General features: G+C 40.8%; 1 protein-coding gene across 3 annotated transcripts in view; it reads right to left on the bottom strand.

The window, feature by feature from the left end:
* Positions 1–1,290: 1,290 nt before the first annotated feature.
* GPBP1 (GC-rich promoter binding protein 1) overlaps positions 1,291–18,095 on the bottom strand; it is a 60,256-nt gene continuing 43,451 nt past the window's right edge. For all 3 annotated transcript variants that reach the window (XM_074952571.1, XM_074952569.1, XM_074952570.1), the window contains 6 exons: positions 14,661–14,845; positions 13,444–13,584; positions 12,472–12,636; positions 6,797–6,978; positions 3,247–3,349; positions 1,291–2,217 (listed from right to left, as the gene is read on the bottom strand). In XM_074952571.1, the coding sequence (XP_074808672.1) occupies positions 2,062–2,217; positions 3,247–3,349; positions 6,797–6,978; positions 12,472–12,636; positions 13,444–13,584; positions 14,661–14,845 (932 nt within the window). In that variant the 3' untranslated portion in view covers positions 1,291–2,061. The remainder of the gene's footprint in view (positions 2,218–3,246; positions 3,350–6,796; positions 6,979–12,471; positions 12,637–13,443; positions 13,585–14,660; positions 14,846–18,095) is intronic.

Raw genomic sequence — 18,095 nt, 5'->3', positions numbered from 1 at the left:
CTATTAGCCAGGATGGTCAGGGATGGTGTCACTAGCTCTGTTTGCTAGAAGCTGGGAATGGGCAACAGGACATGGATCACTTGATGATTACCTGTTAACTCCCTCTGGGGCACCTGGCATTGGCCACTGTCTGAAGACAGGATGCTGGGCTAGCTGGATCTTTGGTCTGACTCAGTATGGCCGTTCTTATGTTCTTAAGGATAGGTGCTTTACACCCCGAGTCCTAGGTAAAAAAAGACTGGGGTACCTAAATTAACCGGGTCACACCTTAAGCCCTTGGTAGGGTACAGGGGGAGTGCCCTAAACGTTTGCAGTTGACAGCATGAAAGGTGCTATGAAGTGAAAAATCAATACAAACTAGATTAAGCTATCAAAAGTGAGTGACGGAAGGGGTGCATTTCGTAACTATTCCAGATTCTGATATTAACATGGCAGTTCTCTTTAGAAAGAAAAGATTTCCATTCTTATTAGCATCTTGGACAAAACCAGACAAAGAAAAGAACAACATCCTTTCAGATATTCTGTGCCCAAATGAACACACTTAAATTTGTTCAATTTGCAATAGAACCCTGCCTTCATGCATGGACTAAAAGTATACCGGTATTTGTTAAAACTCCTCTTTTACCCTCTGCCACAATGAGTCTATGTTCACTTGTAAATATTTTTCCCAACCTCAAAAACTAAAATATGAAAAAAATCTGCCCTTTAGGAAAAAAATTTTCCACCGTGAAAGTCATAATCTTGGATAAAACATAACACTATGCACTATCTAGTACAATAGGAAATATTTTAAGGGGAAACCTAAATATATCTATATAGATCTACATTATAGAATATGAAATCATATCAAAATGCATTTATGCTTATGAATTATACTGTTGGAACAACCTCAGAAGGAAAAATATAAAGAGCTAAAAAGGAAAATGAACAAAATAAACCTGTACAAATAATTTAAGAATGGCACTGCCAAATTATCTCCAGTAACCAATAAACCATATAACAAGACCACAGTGGTTTAAGAATTAGTGAGACTATAAAACAAGATTTTAAACAAGGACACTGAAATAAACTGCTTATTGTACAGATGAAACTGACATAGCAGTAAATGCAAAGACTGGTGATCAAATTTTGTTTTACTTTCTCAAAGCTTAAAAGTCAACCATTGCTGTCACAGTTTACTTGCAACCTGATAAAGATAAAACAAACTGTAACTGGGTTTTATAAACAATACTTTTGATGTTATGCACTGAGACAATATTCTGTAAATCCAGTTTATTTTCCATGTAGATCCAGTCAGTATAATCAATTTTTCTGCATGTGAATAATTTATCAAAATGTTTATTTTCCAACAAAAATCTTTGTTAACATCCACTCTGAGACTCCTGGACCTTGCAGCACCCAAATAAAGCTCTTGATTTTAAGTCAGTTCTATAAATCTGGAACTGTAGCAATAGTCTTTTTGCTGTAACAATAATTGAACTATTAATGGCTAAAGAGCAATTATGTTTGGAAAAAGTGGAACAGAACAACAGCTCAATTCAGGAAAACAAAGTTTTAGTGCACTTTGCTCATTTTAGCCAACATGCTACATTGCCCATATTTTTTTTTTTGCGTACAAAGTAGACTTGAGGGTTTCCATTGTAAGAAAGAAATGACTCAGCAAGCAAAACACTGTCAAGTTGCCCCTTTTTGTTAAAGACCTGGACATTTTAAGACAGAAGCTTTGCAAAACATTATACAATTTTTGCTTTTATTATTAAATGAGAAAATCTCATTTGTTACATTGTCACATTGCTAGTCGAGAAATGCTGCAGTGATGAAGAAAGTCGACGCTGGATCAACCAAAGTCCTCATTCTACAACATTGATTTACAAAGTAATTATAGTAATGTTCACAGCCCAACACAACATTCCTTGTTTTCTTCATAGAGAAGTCCAAAACATTCTTCCTCTAACAGGGTATTTTTCTACATAAATTATAGTTTGGGGGTGGGGGGCTTGAACAATTCACCCCCAAACCTGCATGAGATCGCACAAGCTTCTAAAGCTGTTAGAGAATTCTTCACACATCATCATCTGATGTGTCACTGCTGCTTGTCTCTGTATCCTCATTCTCAATAGTGGGTTTGAAAGTGCTGTTTTTCCAGGGGCTAAATTTAAAGTCACAGATGAGGCCATTTTTTAGAATGCCATTTTTTCTAAGGCCATTTTTTCGTAACTGAAATGTAAAAACAAACATTTAGTGAGCTGAAAATTGACAGCAGAAATGAATTACACTAAAACAATATTGCTTTTTTGTACATCAACAACTATGCCTCTCATAGGACAGTTCATATGTATAATGTGGTAAGATTCAACACAAAGAAAGATTTTTTTCTTGTCAATTAGGATCATATACTAAAAATGAGAAAAACTGTCACAAGGTCAGAATTGTTTCTTCACCCCTTTTCCTTGGAAATTACTGGACAAAGGTTTCCAGAAGCCAAAGAAAACCAAGATTTTAGAAAATTATGCAACTGCAAAAAAGCATGCAGGTAAGAAAACCCCCTCTAGTCAGATTGAGATGAAGGAATTGGAGAGCCCATGCAATCTGTGCAGCTCCATCACTGGTAGCAATGAAAGGAAATTAAATAGTTTTACTGCAAGTCCTAGATGTAAGCTTATCTTTTATAGACAGACATTTGATGCAGTATGAATTTTCAAGGCTCACTCCCCTAGCCTTTTAAGGCAGGAGGGGAGGATTTTAGAGCCCTGAAAATCTGCAGATCATTTTTGCAGATTAGATGCAGATACAAAGGCTCTAAGGATCAAAAAAACAAAAAAAAGGGGGGGGGGGGGGAGGGAGGATAGTGTTAAGTGCCAAAACCCTCTAAGAGACACAAGGTGGGTGAAGTAATCTCTTATTGGACCAATTTCTGTTGGATAGAGAGAGACAAAGCTTATGTCTCTCTCACCAACAGAAATTTGTGCAATAAAAGATATCTCGCCCACCTTCTCTCTCTGATATCCTGGGGCCAATATGGGACAACACTACTGCATTAACCCTGTAAAGCCATCCAGATTTCTGAATTTCCCTTCATATTGCAGAACACAATACATTTATAATATGTACCTGTTGGAGTCATCTCGAGCTACCCAGTTCACTCACTGTCACAATCCAGTTTTGACAATCCCTCAATTGTGTTTTTTGAAGCACAGTGTAAACAAATAGAAAATGTAATGCTTGGTAGTTTTTAGTAAGTATCACCTGTTCACTAATGACTTGGAATTCCCTCATCTCATCCTCTGTTAGTGGAGCACAGGTTTCATCATTTTCACTGTCTTCCTGCCAACCCATCTCCTTTAACAACCTTTAAAAAAAAAACGACTATTTTGACATTTACATCAAACATTCAGAATTCTGCTTTTTGAACATTGCTTAAATAGATAACGTGTCTTCAAAATTTGCAAGCAATCAACAATACCCAGTTGCAAAATACACATACTTCATTTTGGTTTTTTTTTTTGACACAGGGAGTTTGCTGCTTTTATTTTATTTAACCTATGCACACAGGTTGAAACATGAGCTTGTCCTTCAGAGTTACTCTGATTCTTCAGTAAATGCCTATATTTGTAACTTTGTAAATTAATCAAACATGTCTAAATGCTAAAGGTGAAGCTTTCAACAGACCTTCAAAAATGTGTCCACAATACCTGGCACTTGCACATGCCAACTGTGTAGTCAGGCTTGTCACTACCAGATTGATCAATGGATCCATGTCTAGTTGGCAGCCGGTATCTAGCGGAGTGCCCCAAGGGTTGGCCCTGGGACTGGTTTTATTCAATATCTTCATTAATGATCTGGAGGATGGCATGGACTGCACCCTCTGCAAGTTGCAGATGACACTAAACTGGGAGGAGAGGTAGATACGCTGGAGGGTAGGGATAGGATACAGAGGGACCTAGACAAAATTAGAGGATTGGGCCAAAAGAAATCTGAGGTTCAGCAAGGACAAGTGCAGAGTCCTGCACTTAGGACGGAAGAATCCCATGCACCGCTACAGACTAGGGACCGAATGGCTAGGCAGCAGTTCTGGGGCCTAGGGGTTACAGTGGACAAGAAGCTGGATATGATTCAACAGCGTCCCTTGTTGCCAAGAAGGCTAACGGCATTTTGGGCTGCATAAGTAGGGGCACTGCCAGCAGATCGAGGGACGTGATCGTTCCCCTCTATTCGGCATTGGTGAGGCCTCATCTGGAGTACTGTGTCCAGTTTTGGGCCCCACACGACAAGAAGGATGTGAAAAAATTGGAAAGCGTCCAGCAGAGAGCCACAAAAATGACTAGGGGGACTGGAACACATGACTTATGAGGAGAGGCTGAGGGAACTGGGATTGTTTAGTCTGTGGAAGAGAAGAATGAGGGGGGATTTGATAGCTGCTTTTAACTACCTGAAAGGTGGTTCCAAAGAAGATGGCTCTAGACTGTTCTCAGTGGTAGCAGATGACAGAACAAGGAATAATGGTCTCCAGTTGCAGTGGGGGAGGTTTAGGTTGGATATTAGGAAAAAAACTTTTTCACTAGGAGGTTGGTGAAGCACTGGAATGCGTTACCTAGGGAGGCGGTGGAATCTCCTTTGAGGTTTGTGCAGTCAGGCTTCACAAAGCCCTGGCTGGGATGATTTACTTGGGGATTGGTCCTGCTTTGAGTAGGGGGTTGGACTAGATGACCTCCTGAGGTCCCTTCCAACCCTGATATTCTATGATTTACACATGCAGAGATAAACTGCTAACTAGGGAGGCCCATTGAAGAGATACCCATACAAATCTACTTTTCACAAAGAGACCACAACCACTCATGCCATCGTGAGTGAGGAGGCAAGGACATAATGTTTACATAATAGACAGCATCCTTGTTTCTGATCACTCATAGAATAAACCATATGATCTATTTTCTAGGGCTGATAATAGTGCTCTATCAGTCTAAAAATGAACTGAGGGTTTATTTAGCTCCCAGTTTCTCTCCAGAAGTATGGCAACAAGGAAAAACAGACTGGAAGCAAAAGACCAAGAGATGGACACTGGACCACAGGCAGAAAGTTAGAATGCTGGTGTACAGCCTGTCTTAAAACAGACAATGTGTTAGCAATAAGGACCTGAAGTTCATTAAACTATTGCCATTAGCAAGGAGATTTAAGATATCTGGGACAACTGTTGATGGGCTCAAAATAGTGGATCCACTAATTTGTTTAGACCAAAACTCAGATTCCATGCTTAAGCTAGTAACATTACCAGATGGTGAAACATACAGCTTTATAATAGGATAACCGAAGAGTAGTTTCCCTGTTCTGGAAAGTCTACAAGGACTAATGAACTCACTTTGGGTCTGCTTGTATCACTCAGAGGCTTTACCCTGCCCCACCTCCATTAATACCTTATGGTATCAGTGTGTTAGAGAAGGTGCCATACAGAAATTGTTCCTTGAAGAAGGGAAACAATGAGAAGGATCTCCCCCTACCCCCTCATTTGATACATAGTGACAAACATGTTCTGTTCACTTTACTCAAGAGAGCCACATAAGAGTCCTCCCACAAGTCAACCACCACCAACAGAAACTCTAGAAGAGTCCATTCACAGGGCACCAGTATAAGGAATCAGGACTGTCAGCTCAGTTTACCAAACCAATAGCGTACGCAGAGAACACCTTCACTACAATCCAATCCCAGAAAGAAACACTTCTGGAAAAGTCACCTTCATCTGGAAGGCTGTAGAATACTTAGATGAACACTGTTCAACACGTGTCACTGCCTTACTAGAAAGAATGCAGGCACGGTTAACTAAGATTCCTTCTACTTGAGAATGTTAATGTAGAATTCAGTCTAAAGAACTCCAAAAGCCCAAAATGTGGTCTTTTAAAATTGACAGTGCATAAGAGAACCAGTACAGGCAAATGAAACCTAGTCCTATGGACTCTGATGAAACATTAAAAAGTCGAACAATTCGGTTTTTAGAAGAAGCTCCCATGAGAAGTTATATTTTAAACCAATTAACTATGAACTCAATATCAGAGCATGAGTTTTATCCATATATTTAAATTACTTAAGTTTATATCAGTCATGAATAGGGCCCTACCCAATTCACAGCATGAAAAACGTGTCACGGACCGTGAAATCTGGTCTTTTGTGTGCTTTTACCCTATAGTACACAGATTTCACAGGGGAGACCAGCGTTTCTCAAATTGGAGGTCCTGACCCAAAAGGGAATTGCAGGGGGATCACGAAGTTATTTTAGGGGGGTTGCGGTATTGCCACCCTTACTTCTGCACTGCCTTCAAAGCTGGGCGGCCGGAGAGCGGCGGCTGTTGGTTGGGAGCCCAGCTCTGAAGGCAGCGCCCAGCCTGTAGCAGTGAGGAAGTAAGGGTGGCAATACCATACCATGTCACCTGTACTGCTTCTGGCGGTGGCTCTGCCTTCAGAGCTGGGCTCCCGGCCAGCAGCCGCCACTCTCCAGCTGCCCAGCTCTGTCTGAAGGCAGCACTGCCGCCAGCAGCAGCACAGAAATAAGGCTAACAGTACTGCAACCCACCTCCTACAATAACCTTACAACCTCCCTCCTCCCCCACACAACTCATTTTTGGGTCAGGATCTCTACAGTTACAACACCATGACATTTCATATTTAAATAGACGAAATCATGAAATTTATTATTTTTAAAATCTTATGACTGACATTGACCAGAATGGACCGTGAATTTGGTAGGGCCATGAATTCAGGAAAAGATGTTCAACAGCCAACACAGGCATCGATATAAAGTACATACCTATGCTCTGCCTCAAGTGAACTTGAAAGGACATCTGTCTGAGGGAAAGTTGAAGATCGAATGATCTGCTGAGAAATCACTGAAGCATTTCCATTCTCTTGAGGAATTTCATTTTCAAAGTTTCTGTTTATGTCCCTCTCATGATGAGCATTGTTGCTGTTATGCAAATTAAATGAATCATCCTGTTAAAAAAGTACATTAAATATACATTATAATTCAAAGGAGACAGTATACAAAAAGTAATACTCTGGCAAACTGCCATTTTTCTGGGATTATGTACCATTTAAAATTATCTTTAAATGGAGCAACTCACCATCAATTCACAAAATCTCTTTATTCATACTTCTAAATATATTTAAAGTTAGAGGTACTGCATTGCCCACAGCAGTGGAAAAGGCAAGTTAGTTACCTTATTGTAACTACACTTTGAGATATGTGGTGCCTGTCTGGATTCCACTATGGGTAGACATGCAATCCACGAACCTTAGACTGAAGATTTCTTGAAATTAGGGTCCGTTGGTTGATGCCTGTGACTCCACATAGTGTGGACTGACTGTATATCCAGTTTCTTCTCTACCATGAATCTCGTCATGATCCAACACAGAGAGGAAGGGATGGGGACAGGGTAGTGGACAGGGACCATACCTCTTGAAGAAATCATTACAATAAGGTAAGTAACTTCCCTTTCTTCAAGTGCTGGTCCCTGCGTGTATTCCATTGTGGGTAACTACGAACAGTACTCAGAGGAGGGTGCGAGAATGCTAGTATAGCTGCATGTACAACCGCTGTGCTAAATGATGCCTATGTCTCGTGAATGTGTGGATGAAACTACACATAGCTGCCCTGCAAATATCAAGCAGGGACACCTCTTGAGGTGATGCTACTGAGGCTGCCTATTGCATTGTACAGCAGTGGTCCCCAACTTTTTCAGTCGCATCCCCCTTACCCGGTCCATGCCTGTACCATCAGAGTAGGTGTCGATGGTAGTTCCTTATGGGGCTCTGATGGTACTTCTGGTAAATGAGTCTCCAACTTGATGGTTTTCGACAGTACCAGCAGTTCCCAGTACTTTGAGTCCTAGTGTTTTGTTTTAATTGGTACTACAGTTGATGCTGAAGTTGGTGCAGAGGCTGGTACCAAAGGGTCCTTGCCCCTATGTGCCTTCTGATCTGCCCATAAGGCTTTGGAGGGGCAGGGGGGGCAGAGAGGGGGTGGTAGATTCTTGTGGCTTGGGCACACTTGGCCACAACTTGGAAAGGGATGGGGATGGATCTCTCCTCCTAGAAGGTCTAACAGGGGGATCTACTCTAAAGTCTGAGAGAGAGTGCTCTTTATTCTCATGACAGGGCCCAAACAAAGGGTCTTCTCCTCTGATCCTTTCTGCTCTGGAGTCAGACAATACTAGGTGGCATGCTCCTCAATGACTCTGGCCAATGTACAGTGGGCTTCCCTGGCACAAGTTGACTGAGGCCTCATTGCATGCTCCACAATGTGCTTCCGAAGCTGGAGTTCTCATGCCTGCCACATTCAGCTGGGAAAAGAGCAGCTGATACTGCGCTCAGCAGAGATATGAGCTTCTCCAAGGTAGAGGCAGTGCTGGTGGTTGTCACTGACCTAAAATGAGCCAGAGCAGGAGATGCAGTTTTTGAAGCCTGGTGTTCTGGACATAATTTAAGTCACATGCCGGGAGACAGAGAAGGTTCCCTGGGGTGGGGATGCTAACATTAAGTAACTAGTGAACGATCAGAAAAACTAACAACAAAAATAATTTATTTATTTATTTTATATATATATATATATATATATATATATATATATATATATATATATATATATATATATATATATATATAAAAATCTGAATATTTATAGAAAGTAGACAAAAGGATCAGCTCCAGACAATACACTCTGGTCACAAACTAGAGAGAGAGTCCATCCACCATGCCCGTTATACCTTCTGTGTGGAAGGCAAGGAAAAGTAGTGGTGCAGGCACAGCCCAACGGACACTGCTTGCAGGAATTCTCCAGTTTAGGTACGTGGCGCTTATGTATACCCACGGTGGAATACAAATATGGATCAGCACTCAAAGTAGTGCCTAGAGTTCAGCCACAGATCAGGTACCCTGGGACACAACAGCATTGCAAGCTCTCCTTTCTCTCCACCCTGCCAGTGTCTCTCAAACCTGCCCTGGATGAATAATTTCTATAGGTAAGGGAGGGTAGCTCAGAACCCATGTTTATTCAGTCTTCAATCTCTGTTGAAGCTACCAACAAAATTGCTAGTTATGCTTGAGATATGGCCAGATATCAGTTGGGAACTATTTGAAATAACAGCATCCCAAATTTAACCCTTTTATGGGACAGATTATTATACTGGGGCTTAAACGTCGCGACAAGACTCCCCCTACCAAACCTGTCTGTCACAAGAGTGAAAAAGCCTGATCTAATTACTCTGTTTTTGAAGTACTGTATAAATTTACAGTGCTGTGATTTTTTTTTAATTAAAAAGCAATCAGCAGAACAGGGCAGCTTTCTATTTCCCCTTTTGTCTAGCTTTTGCTCTTTCCTTCACCAACAATCCCCAAATCAGTCTCTCAGAGGAGATCTGCAGCAATCAATAGGCATGTCTGGCCTCATCCACCTCAAATCTCAGTTGCCAAACCCACTCCCACTCCTATCCTTAAGAATTCTCCACTTCCTAACCAACATATTGGAAACCAAGAGCTCAGGCACAAAGCAGAACACCAGCCTTAGAAATAGCATTACTTCCTTTTGCCTGAACCATAGTCCAGTACCAGCCTAGAAGAAAAGTCTTTTTCCTGCGGCTTATCAGGAGAGTATGCAGGCTTCATTCTTTCCCACCTGTCTCTGCTACTCAGTAACTTCTAAGCCACTGCTGAGCCCACTGCAACCAGGCCCTTTTGCAACCAATTCATCAAACTCCTTAATCAATGCAAATTTTCACTCCATTATATGAAAAATCTGATTTTACAATAGCAACTCATGCTCTTTCTCCACAGACCGTTCCATTGGACTAACTTCATGTATTTGCCATTCTAGAAAACCAACCACCCTATTAAGCACAGCTGCCTCCAGGTATCCAGGTAACTAATGAATGGTGGACATTAGTATGAGAACTTAAAGTATCTAAAGAAAGAACTTAAACATCTGTTCCCCCTTTCCCATTTTGAAGAACTGATAAATCCTCAAAGTATTGTTATAACAATAGTTTGCCTCATAACTAAGATTACATGCATGTTAACCAAATATTCTATGATGAACTGTATCAGTAGCAGAGATCTCCAGTAGGGACATTTCCAGATCAGCTCCCGACACTAAGGTTTCTGATGTGGCATCCATGCAAAATGCAGGCACCATTTCACATTTGGAATTTCAAAGGGGCTCTTTAGACATATGCACTGCTCTCAGGTATGTTCTATACAGAATATATTCTCTTCCATTCTGTTAGAAACTGACCATCAGAACATCTAAAATTTAATGAGGAAAAAAAAAAGGTGTGTTGGTAAGTGGAAACCACCCACCATCTTAATGGTTTCTGTCCACTAGAGGAGAGAAGGGGATTGGCAGACTAATATAGTTCTGAGGTATTCTTCTATAGGTAGGTCATCAGACCTGTGAGCCCCAAACTGGACAATGTGATAGGTTCCCTTATGAATACCTAAGATGGAAATAATACTCATGTGGCTTAACCAAAGATAGAGGATCAATTGGAACCTCTTCTGACTATCCAGATACCTGAGTGACAGAGAAAACAGTTTAGAAAGAACTCTGTAGAGGCCTGGAACTTGAATCTTTTAGGGGCCAATTGTCTGCATTAGTAAGCCTGACAACTGTGCAGAAAACTGAACAATGCTGCAGAATCTGCCATGCCATATGTTTTCAATAAAGGGTGTTTCTTTTCTGAACTATAGGCATATGTTGTCTTGGTCAACCACTGAGAGCCACCGATTACACTTGGCACAGGACTTGAAGCTAGGAATCTTTTTTCTTCTGTACCTACCATTTACTAAACACCAAGCTATCACCATTTACCAGCAGACTAATTAGTAAATTCTCACAATTTAGATTAGGTTCAGTTTAGATCAGGAAATGAGGGAACTACTAGATCAATATACTTGCAATTTCTCATCAGTGGCAGAAAATTTACTTCCAAAATGAGGAAATACACCACAATGCTCATATATGGTGGATTAGGTATATAGTCTTCTGCGAACTACAATTGTTAGATGGCTTTTAAGTTTGCTGCTCAAAACCCATACAGTAGGATTCTGAGCAAGACATTCCAGGACACATTTTTTTCATTGTACAAGGATGGCAATTAACAACAATTTGGAAAGTTACAAATATTAATATAATTAGCATTGCAAGGAATTAACATGAATAATCATGTTCTTTAATAATTCTAGCCCTCACTCACGCCAACTTTCATTTCCAGCCTTTGCTGTGTTGTGCCTAGCTTTGATCACAAGCTACTTAGGAGTAACGACTTGCCAATTTTATTAACCTGTAAAGAGTCCTGCACATAATAAAAAATAATAAACTTTAGAGAGAAACCTGTTTCAAAATGTGCCATAATAGCCACTTAGTTTCTGAAATGCTCTCATGAAAGTGTCACTAAAAAGTATGTAACAGATGCCCCACAGCCTACTGAGAAGAGTAAATCTAAGGGCTGGTCTACGCTACATAGTTAGGGTGATGTAAGGTAGCTTATGTTGATCTCATTATGTCATGTACACGCTACAGCCTTGTCCCGCTGATGTAAGTGCCCTACTACACAAACATAATTCCACCTCCATGAGAGGCATAGGGATTATGTCGGTATAATAGTTAGGGCAACAGTGTCATTGTAGACACTGCATTACTTACATCGGTGGTTGGCTGCCTTGTCAATTTCAGGACTCCAGTATGGAGCCCTGAGATTGACAAGAAAGCTGGCCAACTGGAGCCCAGCTGGGAGCAGGGAGCTGAGAGCCCAGGGGGCAACTGGGATCCCGGCGGGGAGCTGTGCAGAGATGAGCGCACTGGCTCTCAGCCTCCCACATTGTCCCTCTTCAGTCAGTGGAAGCACTCCTGGTGAGGATGCGCACCACCGACAGAAGGAGGGTAGTGTGGACATCAGCCACTGCAGTAATTACTGTGGTTGCTGTAAGTCGACTTAACATAGGTCGGCTTAAGTCTGTAGTGTAGACATGCCCTAAGTCAGCATAAGAACATGTAAGAGGAGAAGTTTTAATGGGACTATTCACAGGAGTAGTCAAGAGTTTGTGCATAGGTGAACAACTGAATATATGTCATAAGTATAACTGAAGAGATGGTAGCTGGATGTATAATTTCATATTCTGCCATCAAGATCCCAGTTAATATTTTAATTTTCATTATAAAAAGGGACGAAGTGATGTTCAGAAAGGGACAGTGGTTCAATACCTGAGGGACATTAAAAGATCATTCATCTTTTCTAATATTAAATAGGCCTGGGATCCTGACCTCATTATTGTATTGCACTTCATATTTCTAGAAATTCTGTCATGGTAAGTTATGTTTTGCAGTTGTAAGTGTTCAGAGAAAGTGAAAGTCTCATTACAACCAAATAAAACAATGTGTGTGGTTTGAGATGTATTACAACTATATCTGTAACAGCTGGTGAATTGAATTACCTTCTCTTCCCCAACATGATTCTCATCTTCATGTTCCTCTTCAACTCTATCCTGTTTCAATGCCTTTAAGAATTCACTCTTTTTATCAGTGCGCATTCTTGTCAATTTTGTTAATCGAGGCTGATTAAGTTTGTCAACAGGGGATGAAGAATTTGACCGATTACACTAATGCAGGGGGGGAAAAAAGTAAGAACACTGAAAACTTGGCAAGTTAAAGACAAATTTACTGGATAGGACACAAGACAAGTTCCTTTTACTGAGCAAGAATTAAAAATGTACACCTACTATAGTTTCACCTGCATCCAGAGTCCTGAACTGACTTAGTATGCTTACATAAAATAAATAAAAAGTAAAAATAAAGAGAGAGGAGTTTATTAAAATTCCCAACTACCCATGGGTAGTGGATGTATTCGGTGTGCACTCACTGATAAATCAGATTTGGAAGGTATTCGAGTATTGCCTCAAAGGTGGTACTTCTGGAATTGTATCACACCATCAGCAATTTTTATGTTCAACATTCTCAGACTTAACATCTTCTAAACCATCCACCTCTCCTCCTTCCAAACCCACAAAATAGGTCAACAGGTACTGCCAATGCTTGAGGTATATAACATTGGTAAAGTTTAAATATTAACTATTTAAATAATTAATCTCAGAGATTACATCTTTTACTGGCCCAACTTCTGCTTGTGAGAGAGACAAGCTTTCAAGCTTAAACAAGAGCTGTTCTTCAGGTTTGAAGACAGTCCGGACAAATCTGACAAAGAGTTCTGTGTAAGCTCAAAAGCTTGTCTCTCACCACCAGAAATTGGTCCAGTAAAAGATATTACCTCGCCCACCTTGCTTCTAATACCCTGTGACCAACATGGCTACAACACTGCATGTAACAGTTTTCACTTACAGTATATAGCAGGTTACTCAGATTAATATCTTGAAATTTTAAAAGGATCTGATGCAAAAAAAATACTATACCTCTTTCACTGAATTCTGTGATACACTAAAAGCCTTGGCAGTTGATTTGAAAGCATTAAAGTTGCCAATACCATATGAAGACTCATGAGGAAATGGAGTCCCAAGTTTATTCTCTTTTGTTTGGCTTTTCCACTGTGCAGGCTAAACAAAAAATAAAACCAATCATTAACTAAGGTCTGCTTATTCAGAAAAAACAAACAAACAGTCATTCTGTAAGACAGTACAAAAACTATTTTCTTGTTGAAAATAATTAATAAATCAAATGTAAACTATTTGGCACTTCTTATACCAATACCTTATTCTGTTAGTTATCTAAACACACCAAATTACATTCAAAAGCTGTGTGTAATATTCTCTAGTATATCTAGCACTGCAATATTAAATCATTTTCAATAACTCAATATTTTCACTATCAAATAATTTATGTCATTACATACAGAGCATGTAAATTCCTGAAGTGAGGTAAGGATGAATCTAACACGGAGGCAATGGCTTCATTTAAAAAAACAAGACACCTAAAATGGCACTGGTGTTCTATGTTTATTTTCAATTACTTCAATAACAAATAGGCTCAGTTTTTATTCTATTGCCAGCCCTGCAAATTCAGGCTGAGCTCTGAGAGCCAAGATGCATTATTTCAGTCAAACCTTACCAGGAGTACTGCAGGCCAAATTACACCCTAAGTAATACCTGTACAGACCCTTTATCTTTACTCTTAACTCATTCCAGGCAATGCAAATTAGAAGGAATGATCTGACTAAGTCATTACATCATTACACTGATGGATTCTAAATTTAACCAGAACCACCCAGGGGAGGGAGGGAGGACAGACAGACAGGTTGCCATTATGGAAAACTTGATGAAAGCCTCTACTGCATGCCGGGGGGGGGGGGGGGGGGGGGGGAAGAGGAGGAAAACGTTTATATGTATTAAAGAACTGAAAATATATTCACATTACACAAATCAACTGTGTCCCTTCGACTTTCACCTGGAATACACTGTTCAGTTCTTATCCTACCTCAAAAATATGTAGCAGAAATAGGAAGGGTCTAAATACAGTTCAGAAGAATGTTCAGTTACGTTTTAAGTATAACCATACTTAAACATGGTAACGCTACATGAAGCGGTAGTACTCCCAGATACGAGACAAGCGTATCAAAAATTAGAGCACATTTCACAGACGACTTATTCATATTTCCAACAGAGTTCAAACTTACCTTTGCAGGTGGAGTAGCAGGTTTAGGAACTAATCCTTTATAAACACTTGTACCAGTTCCATTCTTGACTGGTTGTGAATGAAGACCTCCTACTACAGGGAATCCAGATATTTGTAAATCTTTTGTACTACCCTTTTTAATGACCAGCATTCTTGGAGATCTAGATTTTGGATTCAGAGGATATTCTATATAGAAACAAAAGCAACATAAAATAAATCAGAGAATGAGCCTTCTCCCTAATGTTTCAGGATACAAAATGTTGGGTAGCAGTGTGGTCCAGGGCAAAGAGGCCAGAGAATCAAGAACTGATGAGTTCAATCTCAGATCTGCCAATAACTCGTGTGGTGTGGGGCAAGTAAAGTAACTGTTCTGACTCTCAGTTGCTATGCCTACAATACCCTACTTACCTCACATTTGTTGTGAGAATTAAAACTTGTGACGTGTTTACATACCCAATTATTAATGCTCTTGAGAAACAGTGCTAAATGTTAACATTTTCTTCCCTCAGGCACATTACTTTGCTCATTCAAAACCAGAAACAGTGTTTGATTTTGGAAATTTTACATCTGAATGGTCATATGAAATCTATACAGCTGCTGAGAGAAGACTTTTTCCTGCTTATTTTATCAACAACTGGCCAGGGCTAATTAGTCTTGCACTTTCTCCTGAATGATGGCTCATAGCCTAGACTAAAGGAACAACTCTCCCACATGAACAGAAGAAATATGGCACCCTTGAGCTCTAGAGCAGTAAGGGTCTCTCTCAGTCATTTCCTGTTTCAAGTTGGTTTTTTTTTTTTTTGTTATTTCACCTCAACATGCCTCAGTTGTGGAAAGTATAATAAAATGCACCATTTGCATTTACTATCCACTTTAGGGGTGAAACACGTTTTATTTGAAGGACAGCACTTAAGGTCATTAATCACGTTTGCTTAGAGACATGGCATTTCTCTATAAAGTGCAACTCAAATAAATTTACATAACTAAGAAATTACCACACTAAATCTTTTGCACAGAGGTATTCTACTGGAACTCTTTCGTTATTGGATAGACTATTTTCAACTCTAAACATTACAATTCCATTTCTATTAGAGAAGCTAATTTAGGGCTTGCCTACATGGAGACGTTAGTACAGAATAAGCGAGGGTATGAATTTAAAGCTTAATAGTTATTCCACACTAGCTCCCCAATGATGCTAAACCGCAAACAGGCGCTCTTAATGAAGATTAAGTGTCCACATGGAAAGTTAGAGTAGCATCAGCAAAACCAGTTTATATGTAATACACTAGCAAAGGCTGCCTAAAAGTAAAATCATTATGATGTTCCTTTTATTGTTGGTGAGTGTTAGCAAATTAAAGTGTACTATTTATTATATGGTAGTTGAATATTTTGTTCTTGTAGAATTTAACAATATGTGAAGTCATTCAGAGCATGGAATAAGCTCTTGTGCCATATTTACAAAGTGAAATAAAATAATGGAACAAAAATTATACTCCATTTTGACCCAGACTAATATTTAATACATCTGCGTGAACTACAATATCTTCCAATTGTCTTGCATGTTAGTTTTCTGTTAATCTGAAGGCTATTCTTATTCCAATTTAAGATTTCCAAGCAGGGCCATCCCTAGCTATTCTGGGGCCCTACGCAGCCCCCCCCCCCCCCCCCGTGGGGTATGTGTGGGGGGCCCCAGACCTCTGTGGGGGAAAGTGGGGGGGCAGGCCCCAGGCCTCCACAGGGGGAGCAGCGCTGGCTTGGGGGCAGGGGGGAACCACCCCCCAGCACTCACCAGCAGCGCGGCTGGGGCCGGGTTTCTGCACTTCCTGCCGCCAGTGAGCGCAGCCCCAGCCCTGCTGCAGAGCTCAGGGGAGTGGAGGCAGGGCTTGGCAGGGGCGGGGAAGAAGCTGGGCAGGGCAAAGCAGCGGCAGGGGCCTGAGGAAGAGCCAGAGCAGAGGCTGGAGCAGCATGTAGGGCACCAGGAAATTTGGTGCGTTACGCAGCTGCGTACTTTGCGTATGGGTAAGGGCGGCCCTGTTTCCAAGTATACTTTAAGTTTGCAATTGCAAGGTTGTAATGAAGTATGAAAGATATCATTTCCCTCTAAAATCAAGTAATGCACTGCAACAGCAAGTTATCATTGTAGTTTATGCTCATGTGTTTGGCAAATTAAACTATTTCTTGCCTTTCTTGTGAAGATCAATCTGACTGTAGCCTAACACCCTGGAAAGCTAATTCTCCTTCAAATCTAACTGAACTGTTTCCTGTTCCATTGATGCTACTCAGTTTGCAAGGATCTAGCATTAGCTATATAACAGGGGTGGCCAAACTGTGGCTCACAAGTCACATGAGGCTCTTTTACCATTAAAGTGAGTCTTGCAGAGCCCTCCCTCTTCCCCCAGCCTCCCCCTATCAGACTGGAGTGGGAGGCTTGGATCCTCTGCCTTGCAGTGGGGTAGGGGCTTTTGCCCAGCACGGGGGGGAAGAAAGGTGTGTCTCAGGGCTTCAACAGGAGTTGGGCTGAAGCCCCGAGCCCCAGCTCTCAAACTTCTGGCTGTCAGATGCGGCTGGGGGGAAGAGGGGGGGGTGGAGAGGAGGAGAGAATAAGTGTTTTATAACCTCTTCCCGCTTGGCTGGAAAATTAGACTCTTGCTGACCTTCCTGGCAAAGAAATAAGTGGCTTGATTTTCAAAAGTGGAAGCTGCCGGGTAGGCATCTAAAAGAATTTACTAGCCTAACTTTAGGAACGCATCTTAAAATCTTGGCCTGTGTCTGTTTGCTTTCTAAAAACGTGAAACTGTACAGCTGAAGTAATGCAGAGTTAGCAAATCTCTTGAAAAACAGCACTCATTTTTCAGGTTTCAGCTTTGACAACAATAAATCCATTTCTAAATAGCAGCTTTTATGTATGTTTAACAGAATGTTACAGTCCTCAAAAAGGCAGCTGAAATACTCAAAAAAATATATTCTCCAAACACGCATTTCCTGTATTTGTCAACATGTTACTGTGAATCATGCATCTGTAGCACAAACTTAAGCTGGCAGGCAGCTACACCAGCTGGGAAAGGTAAAATAAAGCCCAAACTACAATTCAGTCCCTCTCCTCAGTTGACTTTATTACCGGGGGAAGGAGAACAGAATAAGACACCAGCTACTCAAAGCACTTGCTCCCAGGCACCAGAGGCCTTTCCAACTTTCAGCAAGACAAGGGCAAAGGAGGCCTTGTAGGCCTCCTGCCAGGTCCCCACAGAGGAACTTCTCTCAAAGTCTTACCTCAAACATCTTCCAAGACTGATTCAGAAGCATTTTTATAAAATCTCCAGTTGGCAGTCACATGACACTTGGTCAACTGACCCCTCTTCACCATGTACCCTGCCTGAAGACCAAATCCTAGCAAACCCTTGACCAAAAGATGCCTTGTCACCATAGCAGATGTGCT

Source organism: Natator depressus, chromosome 5 (genome assembly GCF_965152275.1).
Source record: "Natator depressus isolate rNatDep1 chromosome 5, rNatDep2.hap1, whole genome shotgun sequence".
In the NCBI taxonomy this organism is placed as follows: domain Eukaryota; kingdom Metazoa; phylum Chordata; order Testudines; family Cheloniidae; genus Natator; species Natator depressus.
The sequence above is the reverse complement of the archived record's forward strand: the minus strand, read 5'-3'. Positions and strand labels throughout refer to the sequence as shown.